This window comes from Paralichthys olivaceus, chromosome 3 (genome assembly GCF_024713975.1).
Source record: "Paralichthys olivaceus isolate ysfri-2021 chromosome 3, ASM2471397v2, whole genome shotgun sequence".
In the NCBI taxonomy this organism is placed as follows: Eukaryota; Metazoa; Chordata; class Actinopteri; order Pleuronectiformes; family Paralichthyidae; genus Paralichthys; species Paralichthys olivaceus.
The window spans coordinates 4095865-4110171 of NC_091095.1; the positions used below are offsets into that span (position 1 = coordinate 4095865).

Here is a 14307-nt window from a genome sequence, read left to right on the forward strand (position 1 = left end):
AAACTGATGTCCCCCTCAGTTCCTGTGACATCACCTTGTTCTGTGACACAGTCGGTGTGAAAGGGTACATTTAGGACTCGGGTGTTTGCTTCACTCTGGAGAATTTATTTTGTCAGTAAGTGAACAGCGGTTACTTCACTGCTCTGAACGGGCGGTTCATTGTGCAGCAGCGTTGGCACGAAGCCTGTGGAGGGCAGAGTCTGACGCCCCCTACAGGCTGACATCACAAACAGAGTCGTGTTGGATAGAGTCACATTAGTGGAGGTTTAATTGGAGTGGATAAAAACATTTTAAAAAACATACAGCAATATGACAAACTTCTGATAAAATAATAGGCAGCTAATAATCCTCAAGCATTAGTGTGTCCGTCCCTTTTTAATCCCAGCGTGGACACGTCTTCATCTTTGGCATAATTATAATGTTAAACTGGCCCCTAAAGTTCACGGTGGCATTTGTTTTTCTCAGTTCCTTGTTCGTTACTTCTCGATCTCAGAAAAAGGAAGAATGTTGAGGACTGCACCCGTTTCTCTGACTGAATATTCTTCACCGACACTAACGTACTGCTCAGGATTTTAATCCCTGAACCTCAACTCTCAGTGAACTGCTCACATACACAACAGTTGTACAGTTAATATTTCCAACCATTAAAATGATGAAAACTAACACCTGAGGATTTAAAATATTCTCCAACAACTTCCGGGTTGTCCTGAAAGAAGAGGGTCCTGAGGATCTGTAGGAACTTAAACCGGTTTTCTTTCAAATGTTATTCTGAGGGGCAGAAACAACAGCTTTGGTTCCATTATATTAGATTTGCACCCCATGAAATGTCATGATTGACAGCTGGGACTGACTAACGATTGGTCGAGCACATGTTTCCCTGCAGCTCCGTCCCCCAATCGGCTCAAGATGGCAGCGTTTGCATCCGTGATGTTTTGGCTCCATTTCTGGACAGACGTCGTCCGTCTTTGTTTACCGTCTGCGGTAGAAACGGAACATGTGACGGAGTAACACAGAGCTCACTGTGACCTCTGACCTTTCAGTGATCACCGTGTAAAACGTATAAAAATGTTATTATAAACACTCTGATGAGAATCTGTAGAAATTAAGATGAATTTTTCCAGTGATTGGTCGGTAGTTTGTTCTACTTTACAGGATGCAGACCCCCCCCTCACACGGAGGTGGTTTCGGCCCTCAGCGGCCCCCTGGGTCTCTCTGCCTCTCGTCGTTTTCTCTCCTGCAGGTAGCGCCTCACTCCTCGGATGGTCCGGATGGTGAGCACCGTGCCGGCCGTGTACAGGATGGCAGTGATGAGGCCGAACAACGCCACGGCAGCGTCCGCCCCGCTCACGTCGCAGCTCATCCAGGTGTAGCCGTTACGTGCGTACAGCCTCTCCCGCTGCTTGCAGACGTCTGTGGAGTTCACCCCGATGATGAAGTGCAGGTAGAGGCCGACAGCCACCACGTACGCCACCGCGCCCACCGCCTGAAACAACAGGGCTCCGACCAGAAGCTTCCTCGACATCAGGTGGGGGGGTTTGCTGCCAGCGACCACAAACAGCAGCGAGACGACGCCGAAGGTCAGGCAGAAGGCGATGCCCCCGTAGATTCCCGGTGCCCTCATCTGGCTGTACTGCATGTCCAGGTCTCGTACCTGCTGCAGCTCGGTGCCCTGCAGGTTGAAGTTGGAGTTGATGTTGAAGCCGCCCATCGCGGCAGCCGAGGACATCCCTGACGACACCATCTGAGCTGCGACCACACAGATCAGCACCAGAGCGTTGGTCAACACGGAGCAGATCAGGATGACACCTGGGAGGAGGGGAAACAACCTTTACTAAACCTATTGTTTCTACACCTTATATCCAAAATATGAAGAAAATGAACACAGTAAAGTCACATTCTAGGACCTCGAGAGCGCCCCCTACACAACCTGCATTAGAAACTCTCCCTGTGCTTCACTCAGTTCTTTTTATTCCCAAAGGATCAACTGTTCACGTGAAACTGATCAGGATTCATTAAACTCTCTGTAAACAGCAGAAAACCAGTCGCTCCAGTTTCCAGTGGGAGGAAACGACCTGCAGTGAAACCAGAGTCTGACGCAGCGTCACCTGTTGGGAGGAGGTTTGGGCTTTATTCCACCCAGAATGCAATGCTGTTCTGCTCACCTCTCCTGGAGCAGATGTAGGTGCATTTGGAGTTGTGACGCTCCCCTCGAGGAGCCTCCCGCACATGTTTAGGAGGGGGGTCGTCTTCCCTGGGGAGGTACGGAGGTCGAGAGGACGGCCTGAGGCCCAAAGAAACAAGTGTGAAATAACAGGAAATAATCCCTGACCATCACATATTTTAAATATATATATACATTATAAGTGAACTTTTTCTTTCTTCGTTCTATTTTTAGTTGTGTTCCTCTCCAGCATCACGACTGAGTCAGATTTCTCTTTTTAGTGGAGTAAACATTACATTTCACATGAATACAAACACACCACCACAGGTCACTGAGCTCACCTGTCGCTGTTGTTGTCTCGGTGATGTCGATGGTCCCCGTTTCTCTCCCGGTTCGCCCGGTTTGTCCTCGGCTGATGACTCATTCCTGTTGACCACACGTTCAGTTCAGACACGAACACCCAGAGAACGTTACAGGTCACAGAGCGACGGAGACTTTTTAACTGATATTTTCTTTGGTTTTGAGTAAAACAAAAATTGTGTTTTGAAGAGAGACTGCAAGTTCGCTTTAATGACAGTGAGAGCCTTGACTATCTTGTTAAATCAGAAAAACCAAACAGAATTGTTTTTTTTAAATGAAATTATCTAATAACATTATGTTAAGAAAATATATAAAAATCTGCTCTATTGTTCTGGATAAATGAAATGTTGTTTTTCTCAATTAAATGCAATATGCTTCTATTTCATTTGTTATATTTTGAAATAATCTACTTTACACTCGTCTTTCTGAAAACGGTATCGGTATCGGGCTGGTTTCGATAATATCGCCCCTTTGTTTATAGGTATCGCACATGATGACGTCAGAACGCAGGCTTCTTTATCAACACAATAAATTCATGATGAAAACAAACAACTCGACAGAAAATTCAGTTTGAAAATTAACATGTTTCACTTCCTGTAAATCAAGTGAGGAGCAGCTGAGAATCCAAACAACGAGGTTTCAGGTTATTTACGAGTTTTAATCAAGTAAAAACTTCGTCCAAACATTGAAGACGTGAACAAACTTACTGTGAATTCAGTGAACGAACCGTGAAACACGATTATTCCGCCATTATTCGATCCGAGAATCATCCGCGACCAGAGTCCAGGTGGAGAAGACCCCGCCCATGTACCTGGAGGCGGAAGTGAAGCTACCATGTGACGGACAGGTGATCTACACACACGTTACAGACAGTCTGTGGTTGTTGTTTTTTTTTATCACCTGTTGTTCTTTCACAACTTTAACGAGTTTAAATCTAAACGTAGAAAGTTACGAACTCTGCTGCTTCACTGTGAAAACACGGAAACACACTCAGTGATCCGCCTTCACTTCCTGGTTGGTTTGTCAAACCTTTCCAGAATAAAGTTGGAATATCACAAGAATAAACTCGTAATTTTGTTATAGTAAAGTCGTTATATTACAGGGACATTGTTGTGTCTTTACGTGAATAACGTCACAATATTAAAAGTAAAAATGTGTTAATTTAGGAGACTAATATTAATTTATAAAATGGTGTAATAAAGTCCCAATATCACGAGAAAAAGTCGTAATTTAGTACTCTGTTGTGTATTATGAACTTTACTCATTAAATTACTACTTTATTCTTGTAATATTATAACATTTCTTCTCACTAGATTATTTCTTTAGTTTCATAACATTCTTGTAATATTATGACTTTTACTTTATTAGACTTTAAGATAAGCAACTAATCAAATGTACATTGTATAATTATATTGTATTATTACAGTTAAAGATGTTAATAGTAATAATTCTAACCAAATTATAATAATGCCACATATACAACAGCCTGTCCAGGAGTGTCCAGCAGGGGGCGACAGTCAGAAAGTGGTGCTGTGACAGTGAAACACTTCCGGTTTGAATCAGCTGTTAAACAACAACACGAAGGAGTCACGTGTTCGATTCTCTTCGTTCAGGTAACATCATGTTTGTCCTCCGGACCGCGGCGCTCAGCGGCAGAGCTGTGACCGCCCTGAGGAGCCTGTCCGCCGGCTACACGACCTCCAGTGTTCCCGCTGAGTTCATCCAAGGCCAGAGCCCGGAACCACGGATCCGAGAGTACTTCTACTACATAGACCACCACGGACAGGTGGGGGGGTACACACAGTACTGCACTAAATATTATAAGAATCATAATAGTTGATTTTCATTAATATAATTATAACACCGTTTGTTTGCAGCTTTTCCTCGATGACACTAAAGTGAAAAACTTTGTCACCTGCTTCAAAGGTAAAGAATGAAAATACTCAATAATATAAGTTGATTTTTTTATGTTCAAGTTAATGGTTGAACTGTCAAATCTCAAATGTCAATTGAAGTTCTTTATAACAAGGGTTTTAATGAGGACATTTAAAGAGTCATCGTCATGTATATGAATGTTTTTACTCCTTATGTCAGTCAGTGAACCTGACACACTCTCATGAATTTAAAAGGTGAATTCCTGGAGTTTAAATGTTTCATGTGACTTCAGGTTTCAGTCATTTAAAACCTCTGTGTTCATCAGATAAACAGTTCCTGGTCTTCTTCTTCAGTCGCCTGCGTTCCAACCAGAGCGGGCGATACGAGGAGGACTTCCCCTTCCTGTCCCTGTGCGGGAGGGAGAGGAACTTCCTGCGCTGCGATGACCGACCTGTGGTCTTTACCCACCTGATGCAGACTCCCGCAGGGCCCCAGGGGATGATGGGAGACCAGGAGCTGCTGTCGTACTGCGGCGGAGCGGAGAAGCTGGCCGTCCCCTTCCGCCCTGAGGCTCTGTACATGCACCCCATCAGCGGACGAGTGTATCACCCATGCCCTGAGCGCTCGGGCGCCGTTGGCCTGGTGCGGTCGGCTCTGGCCATCGAGCTCAGCCCGTTCTTTGTGTATCCCTCAGAGCAGAACCAATCAGAACAGCCCACACACTTCCTGTGGGGAGGACGGAAACACACGCTGACCAATGAGCTGGCAGGAGGCTTCCCCTCGGCAGAGGAGGGCAGCGGGCAGCAGGGAGACCTGGGATAAATGGATAACAAGTACTTTAAGAAACATTCTCCTGTTCATCCACATACATCAGGACCACAGTGTCCCACATGGTCACGGTGAGGTTGTTACTGAGCGAAGCTTCGACTGACGTGTCCTGAGAAGAGGAATGTCGTTCACTGACGACTCAGAGAATATGAAGCAGATTTCATCGGTTAAATCAGTGATAAGAAACATTTTGAACTAGATTTTTCATCAAGATCCATCAAATATCTCCTGGAAAATTGTGAAAAACATCCTCCTCGTCTCACAATGCTAAAGAAAGTGAAACAAAACCTTGATACACACGGGAACCACAAACTTCCAGGAAATGTTGAGTTGTTTTCATGTGATCTTGCTTAAAAACAAATAGAAAAGTAGGAGAACTCGATGAAGGTAAATATAAAACTGAAGATAAATCTTACGTTGAATAAATAAGAAACTGAGCATCTGGTTTTCTTCTTTTATGTCACAACAGGTGGAATTTTACTGCAGCTCTAGTTGTTCCCTGAAAATTAAGTAGCTTATGACTTTGACTCTTCACTCAGCTCAATAATTAAAAGGATTCGTGTTGTTTAAACTTCAGAAGTAACAGAGAGACGATACAATATATTTTAATACTCAACCTTAGCCTGCAGTGTGTGTACTTAGGACTGATTCATTCTCATTTGTTTCCACTGTTAAATGACGTGTAGACTACAGGCAGTGGGGGGAGAAAAGTACTTTTACTTTGCAACTGCACCAAAGTACATCTTTCATGCATCTGTACTTAACTAGTAGATTTTTACTTTTCTACCCCACTGCATTTCTACAAAGCGTCGTGTCACATTTCAAACAGTGAAAGTTCTTCTGAGTTGTAATCGTCAGAAAAGTTCAGTGAATGAGGATAAAATATAATATTCAGTTATATTCATATTTACTTTTTATTCACTGTGAAAAGTTTGTAAACACACATCCTGCCCGTCAGCCCTGAGATGTTAGTGTGTGTGTTAGTGTGTGTTAGTATGTATTAGTGTGTGTGTCATTGTGTGTCAGTGTGTGTTAGTGTGTATTAGTGTGTGTGTCATTGTGTGTCAGTGTGTGTTAGTGTGTATTAGTGTGTGTGTCATTGTGTGTCAGTGTGTGTTAGTGTGTATAAGTGTGTGTCATCGTGTGTTAGTGTTTATAAGTGTATGTCAGTGTGTTTTAGTGTATGTCAGTGTGTATTAGTCTGTGTGTCATTGTGTATTAGTGTGTGTGTGTTATTGTGTGTTAGTGTGTATTAGTGTGTGTGTGTTATTGTGTGTTAGTGTGTATTATTGTATGTGTGAGTGTGTATTAGTGTGTGTGTTAGTGTGTATTAGTTTGTTTGTCAGAATGTCAGTGTGTGTGTATGTATGTGTTCGTTAGTGTGTATCTTTGTGTGTGTGTGTGTGTGTGCGTGCGCGCGCGTCAGCGGGAGAAGGAGTCCGGACTCTAAAGGACTCAAACTCCCAGACGTCCCCGCCTCAGTGAACCAGGAGCCGGGTCTTGGATGAACATGGCAGCGGCGTCCACAGAAACATGCGGGCGCTTGGAGCGCTCTGTGCGGGAGCGCGTCCCCCCGCTGCTCACCGACCTCTACCAGTTCACCATGGCCTACGCGTACTGGCGGACCGGGCGGCACCGGGAGCCCGCCGTGTTCGAGCTCTTCTTCAGGGACAACCCGTTCAGCGGCGGCTTCTCTCTGCTCGCGGGGCTGCACGACTGTCAGTTGTTCCTGCGCAACTTTCGATTCACAGACGAAGGTGAGACAAACTTTGACATCCGCGTTGTTGAAAACCTCCGAATGTTGTCAGAGAGTTTTTGGGACTTCTCAGATCGTCACGTGCTTTCTTTAATTCTCTAAACTACTTTTACGCACCGACGCGGTTGCGCAACAACAACCCCCCCCCCCCCCCCCTCCCCTCGAGCCTTTGAGGGAGAAAACGTGAGTGCGGGTGTTTTTCTTCTGGAGGAAGTTTGAGCTTAACTTTGAACTTTAACACATAATAATAAACTGCGTGCGGATCAGAACGTGACTCAGTGTTTTCCACACACAGGTTCCAGCTGAAACGTATCAATGATTTTTAAATGATATCTGACAAAAACTATGTAAAATGTAATAACAGCTAATAATCATTCTAATGATTTTCTGTCGTATCTGATTAAAAAACTGTTTAAATGTAATAATTGGTTAATATCTGATAAAACAACATAAATTATTCTTTTACAATGATTTCAAATTATATCTGATCTGAAAACAACAATGTAAAAATATTCCTTATAAAATATATTATCACACTGACTTCATGACAACAGAAAAATAAAAATTAAAGCTGCAAACAGAAGATCGGACCCTCGCATGCAGAGATGGGACCACTGAGCAAATTAAAAATGATTTGCGCGAAGCTAATTTTTCCTGCGATGAGATTTTGTGCAAAGTCAATGCAAAGTTCGGTGTGATCGCAGTTTAGAGCATTCGATTTCCTGTGTCCAATAGGTGGCGCTATGACGATGATTGAATATTAGCTGTGTTTTTTTTACGGAGGAGTTTTCGTTATTGTCACTTTGGGGTCCAGCTGCAGAGAGTCGTGTTCAGAGTGACCTTCATCACAGTCACAGCGCTGAGGTGTGGAAGCAGCTGCTGGATTAGATTAACTAAGAGCTATTAGATTTACCTCCTTTATTGTACTGTAAGTGTGTGTGTGTGTGTGGAGGGGGGGGGGGGACATGTGAGCGAGAGAGGACACATGAAGGTCACATGTTCTTGTGTAAGAGCACATGTGTGGTGAGTTTAAGGATGAAGGATCCCCTCTGTACAGGTCACACTGTGAATGAAGATGGACGACGTGTCTCCACTTCCGCCCATCTGTCCAGGGTACATATCTGACCAATCACCGTCAAAAGAACTTCGTAAAAATACAGAAACTGTCTTTGAGAAGTGTTTCTATTTGTACGTGTCCCGTTCTCTGACATGGAGGAGGTAGAATCTATGACATATTCTGCAGCCAGCCATCAGGGGGCGATCAAGACGCTCTGGCCTCCCTTCTGTCGTCCATGTTTATTCACGCTCTCTAGTCTCATCTGCCGTCGATCCAGCTGCTGTGTTAACTCTGTTATTTGGATGGATCCAGATGTGGAGTTCCTGCGCTCGGTCATGCCTCCGGCCACCGATCCCGCCTTCTTCGAGTTCCTGCGGAGCCTGGACTGCTCGGGCGTCACGCTCCGCTCCGTCCCAGAGGGCACCGTGGTGTTTGCCAGGGTGAGCTGCAGGGGGTCAGGGTGGAAGTGAGGGGTCAAAGGTCGCAGGCGTGAGGGGCGGGGGGGGGGGGGGGGGGGGGGGGCAGAGTTTTCTAACTTGTGCTGCTCGTCTGAAACATCTGCAGGTGCCACTGATGGAGGTGGCAGGTCCGCTCGCTGTGGTTCAACTGCTGGAGACCAGTTTACTGTGTCTGGTGAACTACGCCAGGTACACACACACACACACACACACACACACACACACACACACACACACACACACACACACAGATCTTTCGTTAACATTGTGAGACGTTTTCTCACATTTTCACTGATTTCCCAGAGAATATTTCAGGGGCCTTGAGATTACCTCCTTGAGACCTGGTCTCAAACTGACACGGAAAGAACGCTGCAGCTTTTTTCTTTTACTGAACAACTTGAATCGATGGATTATCCTCTGGTCGACTAACTGAAAAAACAGCTTGTTCGCACCACGTCTAGAATTCACAAATTCAAAAATGAATCAACCAAATGTTAGAGATAACAGATTTGCCGCCCTGTGGTTAACACCTTCGGCCAATCAGAGCAGTTTCAGTCCCTCTGGGTTTTCCTGACATATTCACAATAATATGAAGTCACTGTGACATTTGAAGGCAGGGCAAAGATTCCATCGAGGCATTATGTTTTTGGGATGGACCCAAAAACATAATGCCTCCTGCCACTAGATGTCGCCAGTGTGTAAAAATAACAAGAGGACCTTACCTTTATTTGAATTCTCTGCTGATTGATTTTTAAAGTGTTGGTTACATGTGTGTGTCGTCCATCATCAGTCAGCCTGGACTCGTCTGTTCGACTCTGTGTAAGAACTTATTAAACCACTGGTGTTTCTTCTCTGTTGTCAGCCTGGTTTGTAGTAACGCCGCCCGGTTCCGCCTGGCCGCCGGCCCCCGGAGGAAGCTGCTGGAGATGGGCCTCAGACGAGCTCAGGGGCCCGACGGAGGACTCACCGCCTCACGATACACGTACATCGGAGGTGAATGTTGTGCAACCGGTCAAACATGTTCAGTCAGTTATTAGATGATGATTGATGTAACTACCTACACACGCTGTGACTTTAGACACAGAACAATTAAATTTTCTTTATTCACATGCTGCATTTCACTGAATGTGTCCTGATCGTGATTATTTTTATTTTCAGGGTTTGATCTCACCAGCAACGTTCAGGCTGGTTTCCTGTTCGGGATCCCCGTCGCAGGGACCATGGCTCACTCCTACGTCACCTCCTTCACCTCCCTGGAGGAGGTGTGGCCACAAGTGAGTGTGTTTTATCTTCAGACTGTTTGTAAAAGTGGACGTAGACTCTGAGAAAGTAAAGCCAATGCCTAAAACCTGTTTTCTCTGTAATGACCATAAGAGGGCGACTCCACTTGTATCTATAGAAGTCTTTGTCTTCTTCCTGGTTCAGACCCTGGTGGCGGCGAGCGGGGATCCTGACCCGGTGGACGTCATCTCTCTGACAAAGGGCTGGTTGACCCGCGTGTGCGAGCTTCTCGGAGCAGCGCCCGGGAAGATCAGAGAGGGAGAGTTGGCCGCGTTTTTGTCCTACGCCATCGCCTACCCTCAGAACTTCCTCCCTGTGATTGACAGCTACAGCGTGGGCTGGTAATTCAGAGGAACGATATAAACACTAGTTTTCATTAAGTTCCACTTTGAAGATTTGATCATTTTCAGAGAACCACGTGAGAAAGAGGAGTCACATGATCATATTTAAGTTCTGCGTCGTGTCACCACTTTCTCTGCCCAACTGAACCCTGACGATTTATCGATTGACCGATTAATAAATTAGAATTCATAACAAATACATTTGCTGAGATATTAGTATCAAAATGTTTTACCACCTAATATTGGTATCAACATCAGCCCCTAAAAAATCCATATCGGTCCTGCTCTACTTTTTGTTTTCCAACACATTTATTCATAACATCACTCAAACATAAATAAATGTAATAATATAATTCAACATAATTCCCCTTTTTAAATCAATCTCAAACAGCAGCAGTAAATATTTATTTGTAGAACTACCTGCTGTCTTTCTCTTTGTCATTTTTAATTTGTGCGTCTCTTGTGTCTTCTCTTTCAGTAGCGGCCTGTTGAACTTCTGTGCCGTGGCCTTGGCGCTGTGTGAACTGGGCTACAGGCCTGTGGGAGTTCGTCTGGACAGCGGCGACCTCTGCAGGCAGTCGATGGACGTCCGTCGTGTCTTCAGACTCTGCAGCGAGCAGTGAGTGAGGTGCCATGACGCATGTGTGCATCATATATATCATATCATATATCATATGTGTTTAAAAACGTAGATTTTTACTCCGGACGTCCGCACACGTTTGAAATGATAAAGTTTGCTTCTTCTCCACAGTTTCTCCGTCCCTGCTTTTCATTCACTGAACATCGTCGGGACCAATAACATCTCAGAGCAAAGCATGGTCGAGCTCAACAAGAAGGTGATGAGTAAATGCTGTTTTGTGTTGCCGCTGATGTTTTCTGGACTCTTTGTTCCTGATGGTCTGAATGTGAATGTGATTGTTTCAGGAGAACGAGATCGACGTGGTCGGTGTCGGGACTCATCTCGTCACCTGCACAAAACAACCCTCGCTGGGCTGCGTGTACAAGGTCATTTAATTTCATTTATTCATTTCAGGAAATATGCCAGTTATTATTATTTTTAATAATATTTAATATTTTCATATTCTCTGTTTGGATAACTCATAAACTCCTCAATTTTTCTATATATATTTTCCTGCCGTAATTTCATTTGTTCTATTTAAACTCAGTAGATTTGTGGTGTTGACGTGTGTGTGGTCTTGTTTCTCTGTGTGTGATAGTTGGTGGAGGTCAGGGGACGGCCCAGGATGAAGATCAGTGAAGACCCAGAGAAGAGCACTGTTCCTGGGAGGAAATCTGTTTACCGTCTGGTGGATGCTGAGGGTGAGAGTTTGTCTCACCTGCCTCACTTCTCTGTGTCCCATGATTTCCCATCTACTGCACTGTGCATAGACTGTAAATACAGATGGATGATGTGTCTCCACTTCCTCTCTTTAATGAGAGATTATACCAAAATATCAGAAACCAGCTTTGAGAACGTTTTATTTGAACTGTTCTTTGTTTTGTCCATGTTCCATCAGCTAACATGGAGGAGGTGGACTTTATGACCTATATTTCAGCCAGGTGCCTTTTGGGAGCCATCATGTTTATTTTCAGTCTGTGGCTCCAGTTATTTCTGTTTCTTTTATTTATCATTAAATGTTATTATTTCATACTTTAGTCCCTGTTGTGTTTGGGAGCGTTGCAGCCACAAGGGGCAGCAGTGAGTGTGACTGGTTCTCTCCTCCTCTGCAGGTCATCCCTTTCTAGACCTCGTGTGTCTGGAGGTGGAGTCTCCTCCGGAGGCAGGAGTCCCTCTGAGCTGTTTCCCTCTGGGGAGCGATGACTCGGCTGTCTCCATCACTCCAGCTCAGGTCAGCTGTCTGCGTCAGGAGGTGTTCACCAGAGGACAGGTGAGCAAAGACACTCTTGATTGATTGAACGTGAACTAGCTGATATTTCCGATGCTTGTTCTTCTTGTTATCTGACACATCCTGTGGTGTTATTTTTGGAACATCCTATGGGAGAAGCTTTTCCTATGGGAGTCCCCCCCCCCCCCACACTGAATTTCTCCGTCTTCATGTTGGATTACATCTCAGCCAGTTACAGTGGAAACAGCAGCTGCTTGCGACTCAGGGGAACCTGACTGACAAAGTTTCTGTTTCCTTCGAGCACCGTGCATAGATCCCTGATGCACAAGATGATCACTTACATAAGTAAAATAGTTGAAAAATAAAATACTAGAATGGCAGATCCATAAATTCTGCACCATATCTGTTCATTTTGACATATATTTATACATACACAATATTTTAGGAATCCTGATCCGAGACCCAGGCCCCCCTCCCTCTGTGTTGTCTGTTGTGGTTTGAGATTCTCAGTTCTTTAATTTTGCAACAAACTTTAATGTTAGACAGGGACGAGTTCTGTTCTTAATGTGTCTCCAACATTTTCTAGGTCACACACCCTCCGTGCAGCGCTGCAGAAACTAGAGCAAAGGTCCACAGCTCCCTCCAGACTCTGCACCCCAAGCACAAGAGGCTGCATGAGCCGGACTCTTACAAAGTGAGCGTCACTCACATCTGCACCGAACGCAAAAATACCCAACAGCTCACACACGTTACAAACTGCTCTCTTCTCACCAGGTGGCGCTGTCAGAGAAACTCCACAACCTGGTGGCAGAGATCCGAAGAGGCAGCTCCAACGACAGCAACTTTCTCTTAGCCAACTAAAGATTTTTATTTTTTGTGTTTTTACCCAAACCAGTGCAAACATCTGTGGAGCACTGTCATAATGAAACCTAACAGAACTCTGCAAATATATTAAAACCCAAATGTGTCGTTGCCCCTGTCCTTTAAATCTGACGCATATAAAACAGGTTAAAATAAAGAAGCACAACTGTGCAAACTGGTTTAAATGTTAACAAAAGACACAAAACTCACATTCTTCACTAGATCATCAGTTATTTTAACACACAAACGAACACCAGAGAAATCTCAGGATTCTAGTGGTGACATTTGTTTTAAAGCACGACTGGAGTGGCGTTGAATGAACATAATTAAAACCTAAACGTATTTAACACCCTGTACATAATATTTAAGACACAGCAGAAACTCTGATAATGCGTCGGATGGGATGATGGTGAAGCATCTGATGTCAGGTGGTAGTGATAATAATGATGTTACTTGAAGCCAGTTCATCCGATCAGTTTGTTTTCGTGCCGACAGCAGCAGGTTGAGTTCAGTGAATGTCTCCTCAGAATATGAAAATCCTCAGGACTTTGACTTTGGCCGAGTGTCACGAAAACGGCAACAAAAAACTTTCACCAGGTTTTTTTTTTCATGCCAACGGAGTCGTTTCAAATCTGCCATAGTAACAAGTGATTTATTGTTTTCTCTGCAGTTGATTCACAAGCGTTAGTGTGTGTTTGAGTGTGTGTGAGTGTGAGAGCTTTGCTCTCGTCCTGTTTGTGTTGGACTTAGTTTGGACTTGAAATCCGGTTCAGGAGAGTTCAATGATTAACTGAGGAGTTTCTCTCTCTCTCTCTCTCTCTCTCTCTCTCTCTCTCTCTCTGTCATGACAAAGCCTCTTAAAAGTTATTTCATTGACAAAGATAATCCATATTTACTTTCTGTCCTCCAGTCGACGGAAACGTTAAAACTCTCAGCACATGTGGACTGATCAAAACCACCTCACTGATATGAATGTCTTCATGTTTCTAATACATAATAAATAATTGTCCACCTTATTGTTTTGTTTTCCACCCCCCACCCCCCCTCCTGCCTTCCGGCTGCAGGATATGTGAGAAGTGTTTCCTTGAATTCTGATTGGCTGCGTCCTGACCATTGGCAGCAGGAACGCTGATACGCCCAGTGAGACATGTGGAGCTGATTAGACACGGAGGGGCTGAGGTATCGTCCACCGCTGTCTCGTCTCAGGGCGCCGGACAACGCTGTCCACACATGTTCTCTCCAGCTGAGACATGAAGCTGATCAATCAGTCCGACTAAAAATTATTTATCACTGATTTTAGTGATCAGCCAAAGCAGTTGAGTCATTTTGTTTTGAAGCAGAATAATCCCAACTTCAGTGAACTCAACATCCTTTGGTTTTTAATTAAAAAAAAAAGGTATTTGAATTCGTAAACTTCCACATTATTGACTGACTGACTTTTTAATTACCTCATCATGTTTTCACCCATTTGTTAATTTGTCA

The 14307-nt window shown here is 44.3% G+C and overlaps 3 protein-coding genes across 3 annotated transcripts; 2 read left to right on the forward strand and 1 right to left on the reverse strand.

The window, feature by feature from the left end:
* Window positions 1-245: 245 nt before the first annotated feature.
* LOC109641596 (MARVEL domain-containing protein 3) lies at window positions 246-3506 on the reverse strand. Its single transcript, XM_020106106.2, has 5 exons — window positions 3422-3506; window positions 3229-3332; window positions 2503-2587; window positions 2163-2281; window positions 246-1806 (listed from the first exon to the last, which is right to left on the reverse strand). Exons 3-5 carry the CDS (start codon window positions 2583-2585, stop codon window positions 1169-1171), a joined length of 840 nt encoding a protein of 279 aa, XP_019961665.1. The 5' UTR covers window positions 2586-2587; window positions 3229-3332; window positions 3422-3506; the 3' UTR covers window positions 246-1168.
* Window positions 3507-4047: 541 nt separating this feature from the next.
* Window positions 4048-5662, forward strand: c3h8orf82 (chromosome 3 C8orf82 homolog). The gene is made up of 3 exons (XM_020111045.2): window positions 4048-4307; window positions 4399-4447; window positions 4722-5662. Exons 1-3 carry the CDS (start codon window positions 4143-4145, stop codon window positions 5216-5218), a joined length of 711 nt encoding a protein of 236 aa, XP_019966604.2. The 5' UTR covers window positions 4048-4142; the 3' UTR covers window positions 5219-5662.
* Window positions 5663-5805: 143 nt separating this feature from the next.
* naprt (nicotinate phosphoribosyltransferase) lies at window positions 5806-12935 on the forward strand. Its single transcript, XM_069521427.1, has 13 exons — window positions 5806-6981; window positions 8350-8477; window positions 8602-8684; window positions 9358-9488; window positions 9654-9769; window positions 9921-10117; window positions 10596-10736; window positions 10869-10953; window positions 11042-11122; window positions 11335-11437; window positions 11849-12006; window positions 12551-12658; window positions 12739-12935. The coding sequence occupies exons 1-13, from the start codon at window positions 6729-6731 to the stop codon at window positions 12823-12825; spliced, it is 1671 nt and encodes a 556-aa protein (XP_069377528.1). The 5' UTR covers window positions 5806-6728; the 3' UTR covers window positions 12826-12935.
* The last annotated feature ends 1372 nt before the right edge of the window (window positions 12936-14307 follow it).

Excerpts from the sequence above, each read along its gene's own strand:
- LOC109641596 (XM_020106106.2), bottom strand. The coding sequence starts at position 2,585 with ATGAGTCATCAGCCGAGGACAAACCGGGCGAACCGGGAGAGAAACGGG. Across the intron at positions 2,282-2,502 it reads CGAGACAACAACAGCGACAG|GCCGTCCTCTCGACCTCCGT; the intron begins GTGAGCTCAGTG and ends TTTGGGCCTCAG. Across the intron at positions 1,807-2,162 it reads CTACATCTGCTCCAGGAGAG|GTGTCATCCTGATCTGCTCC; the intron begins GTGAGCAGAACA and ends CCCTCCTCCCAG.
- c3h8orf82 (XM_020111045.2), top strand. The coding sequence starts at position 4,143 with ATGTTTGTCCTCCGGACCGCGGCGCTCAGCGGCAGAGCTGTGACCGCC. Across the intron at positions 4,308-4,398 it reads ACATAGACCACCACGGACAG|CTTTTCCTCGATGACACTAA; the intron begins GTGGGGGGGTAC and ends GTTTGTTTGCAG. Across the intron at positions 4,448-4,721 it reads CTTTGTCACCTGCTTCAAAG|ATAAACAGTTCCTGGTCTTC; the intron begins GTAAAGAATGAA and ends TGTGTTCATCAG.
- naprt (XM_069521427.1), top strand. The coding sequence starts at position 6,729 with ATGAACATGGCAGCGGCGTCCACAGAAACATGCGGGCGCTTGGAGCGC. Across the intron at positions 10,954-11,041 it reads TGGTCGAGCTCAACAAGAAG|GAGAACGAGATCGACGTGGT; the intron begins GTGATGAGTAAA and ends TGATTGTTTCAG. Across the intron at positions 12,659-12,738 it reads ATGAGCCGGACTCTTACAAA|GTGGCGCTGTCAGAGAAACT; the intron begins GTGAGCGTCACT and ends TCTTCTCACCAG.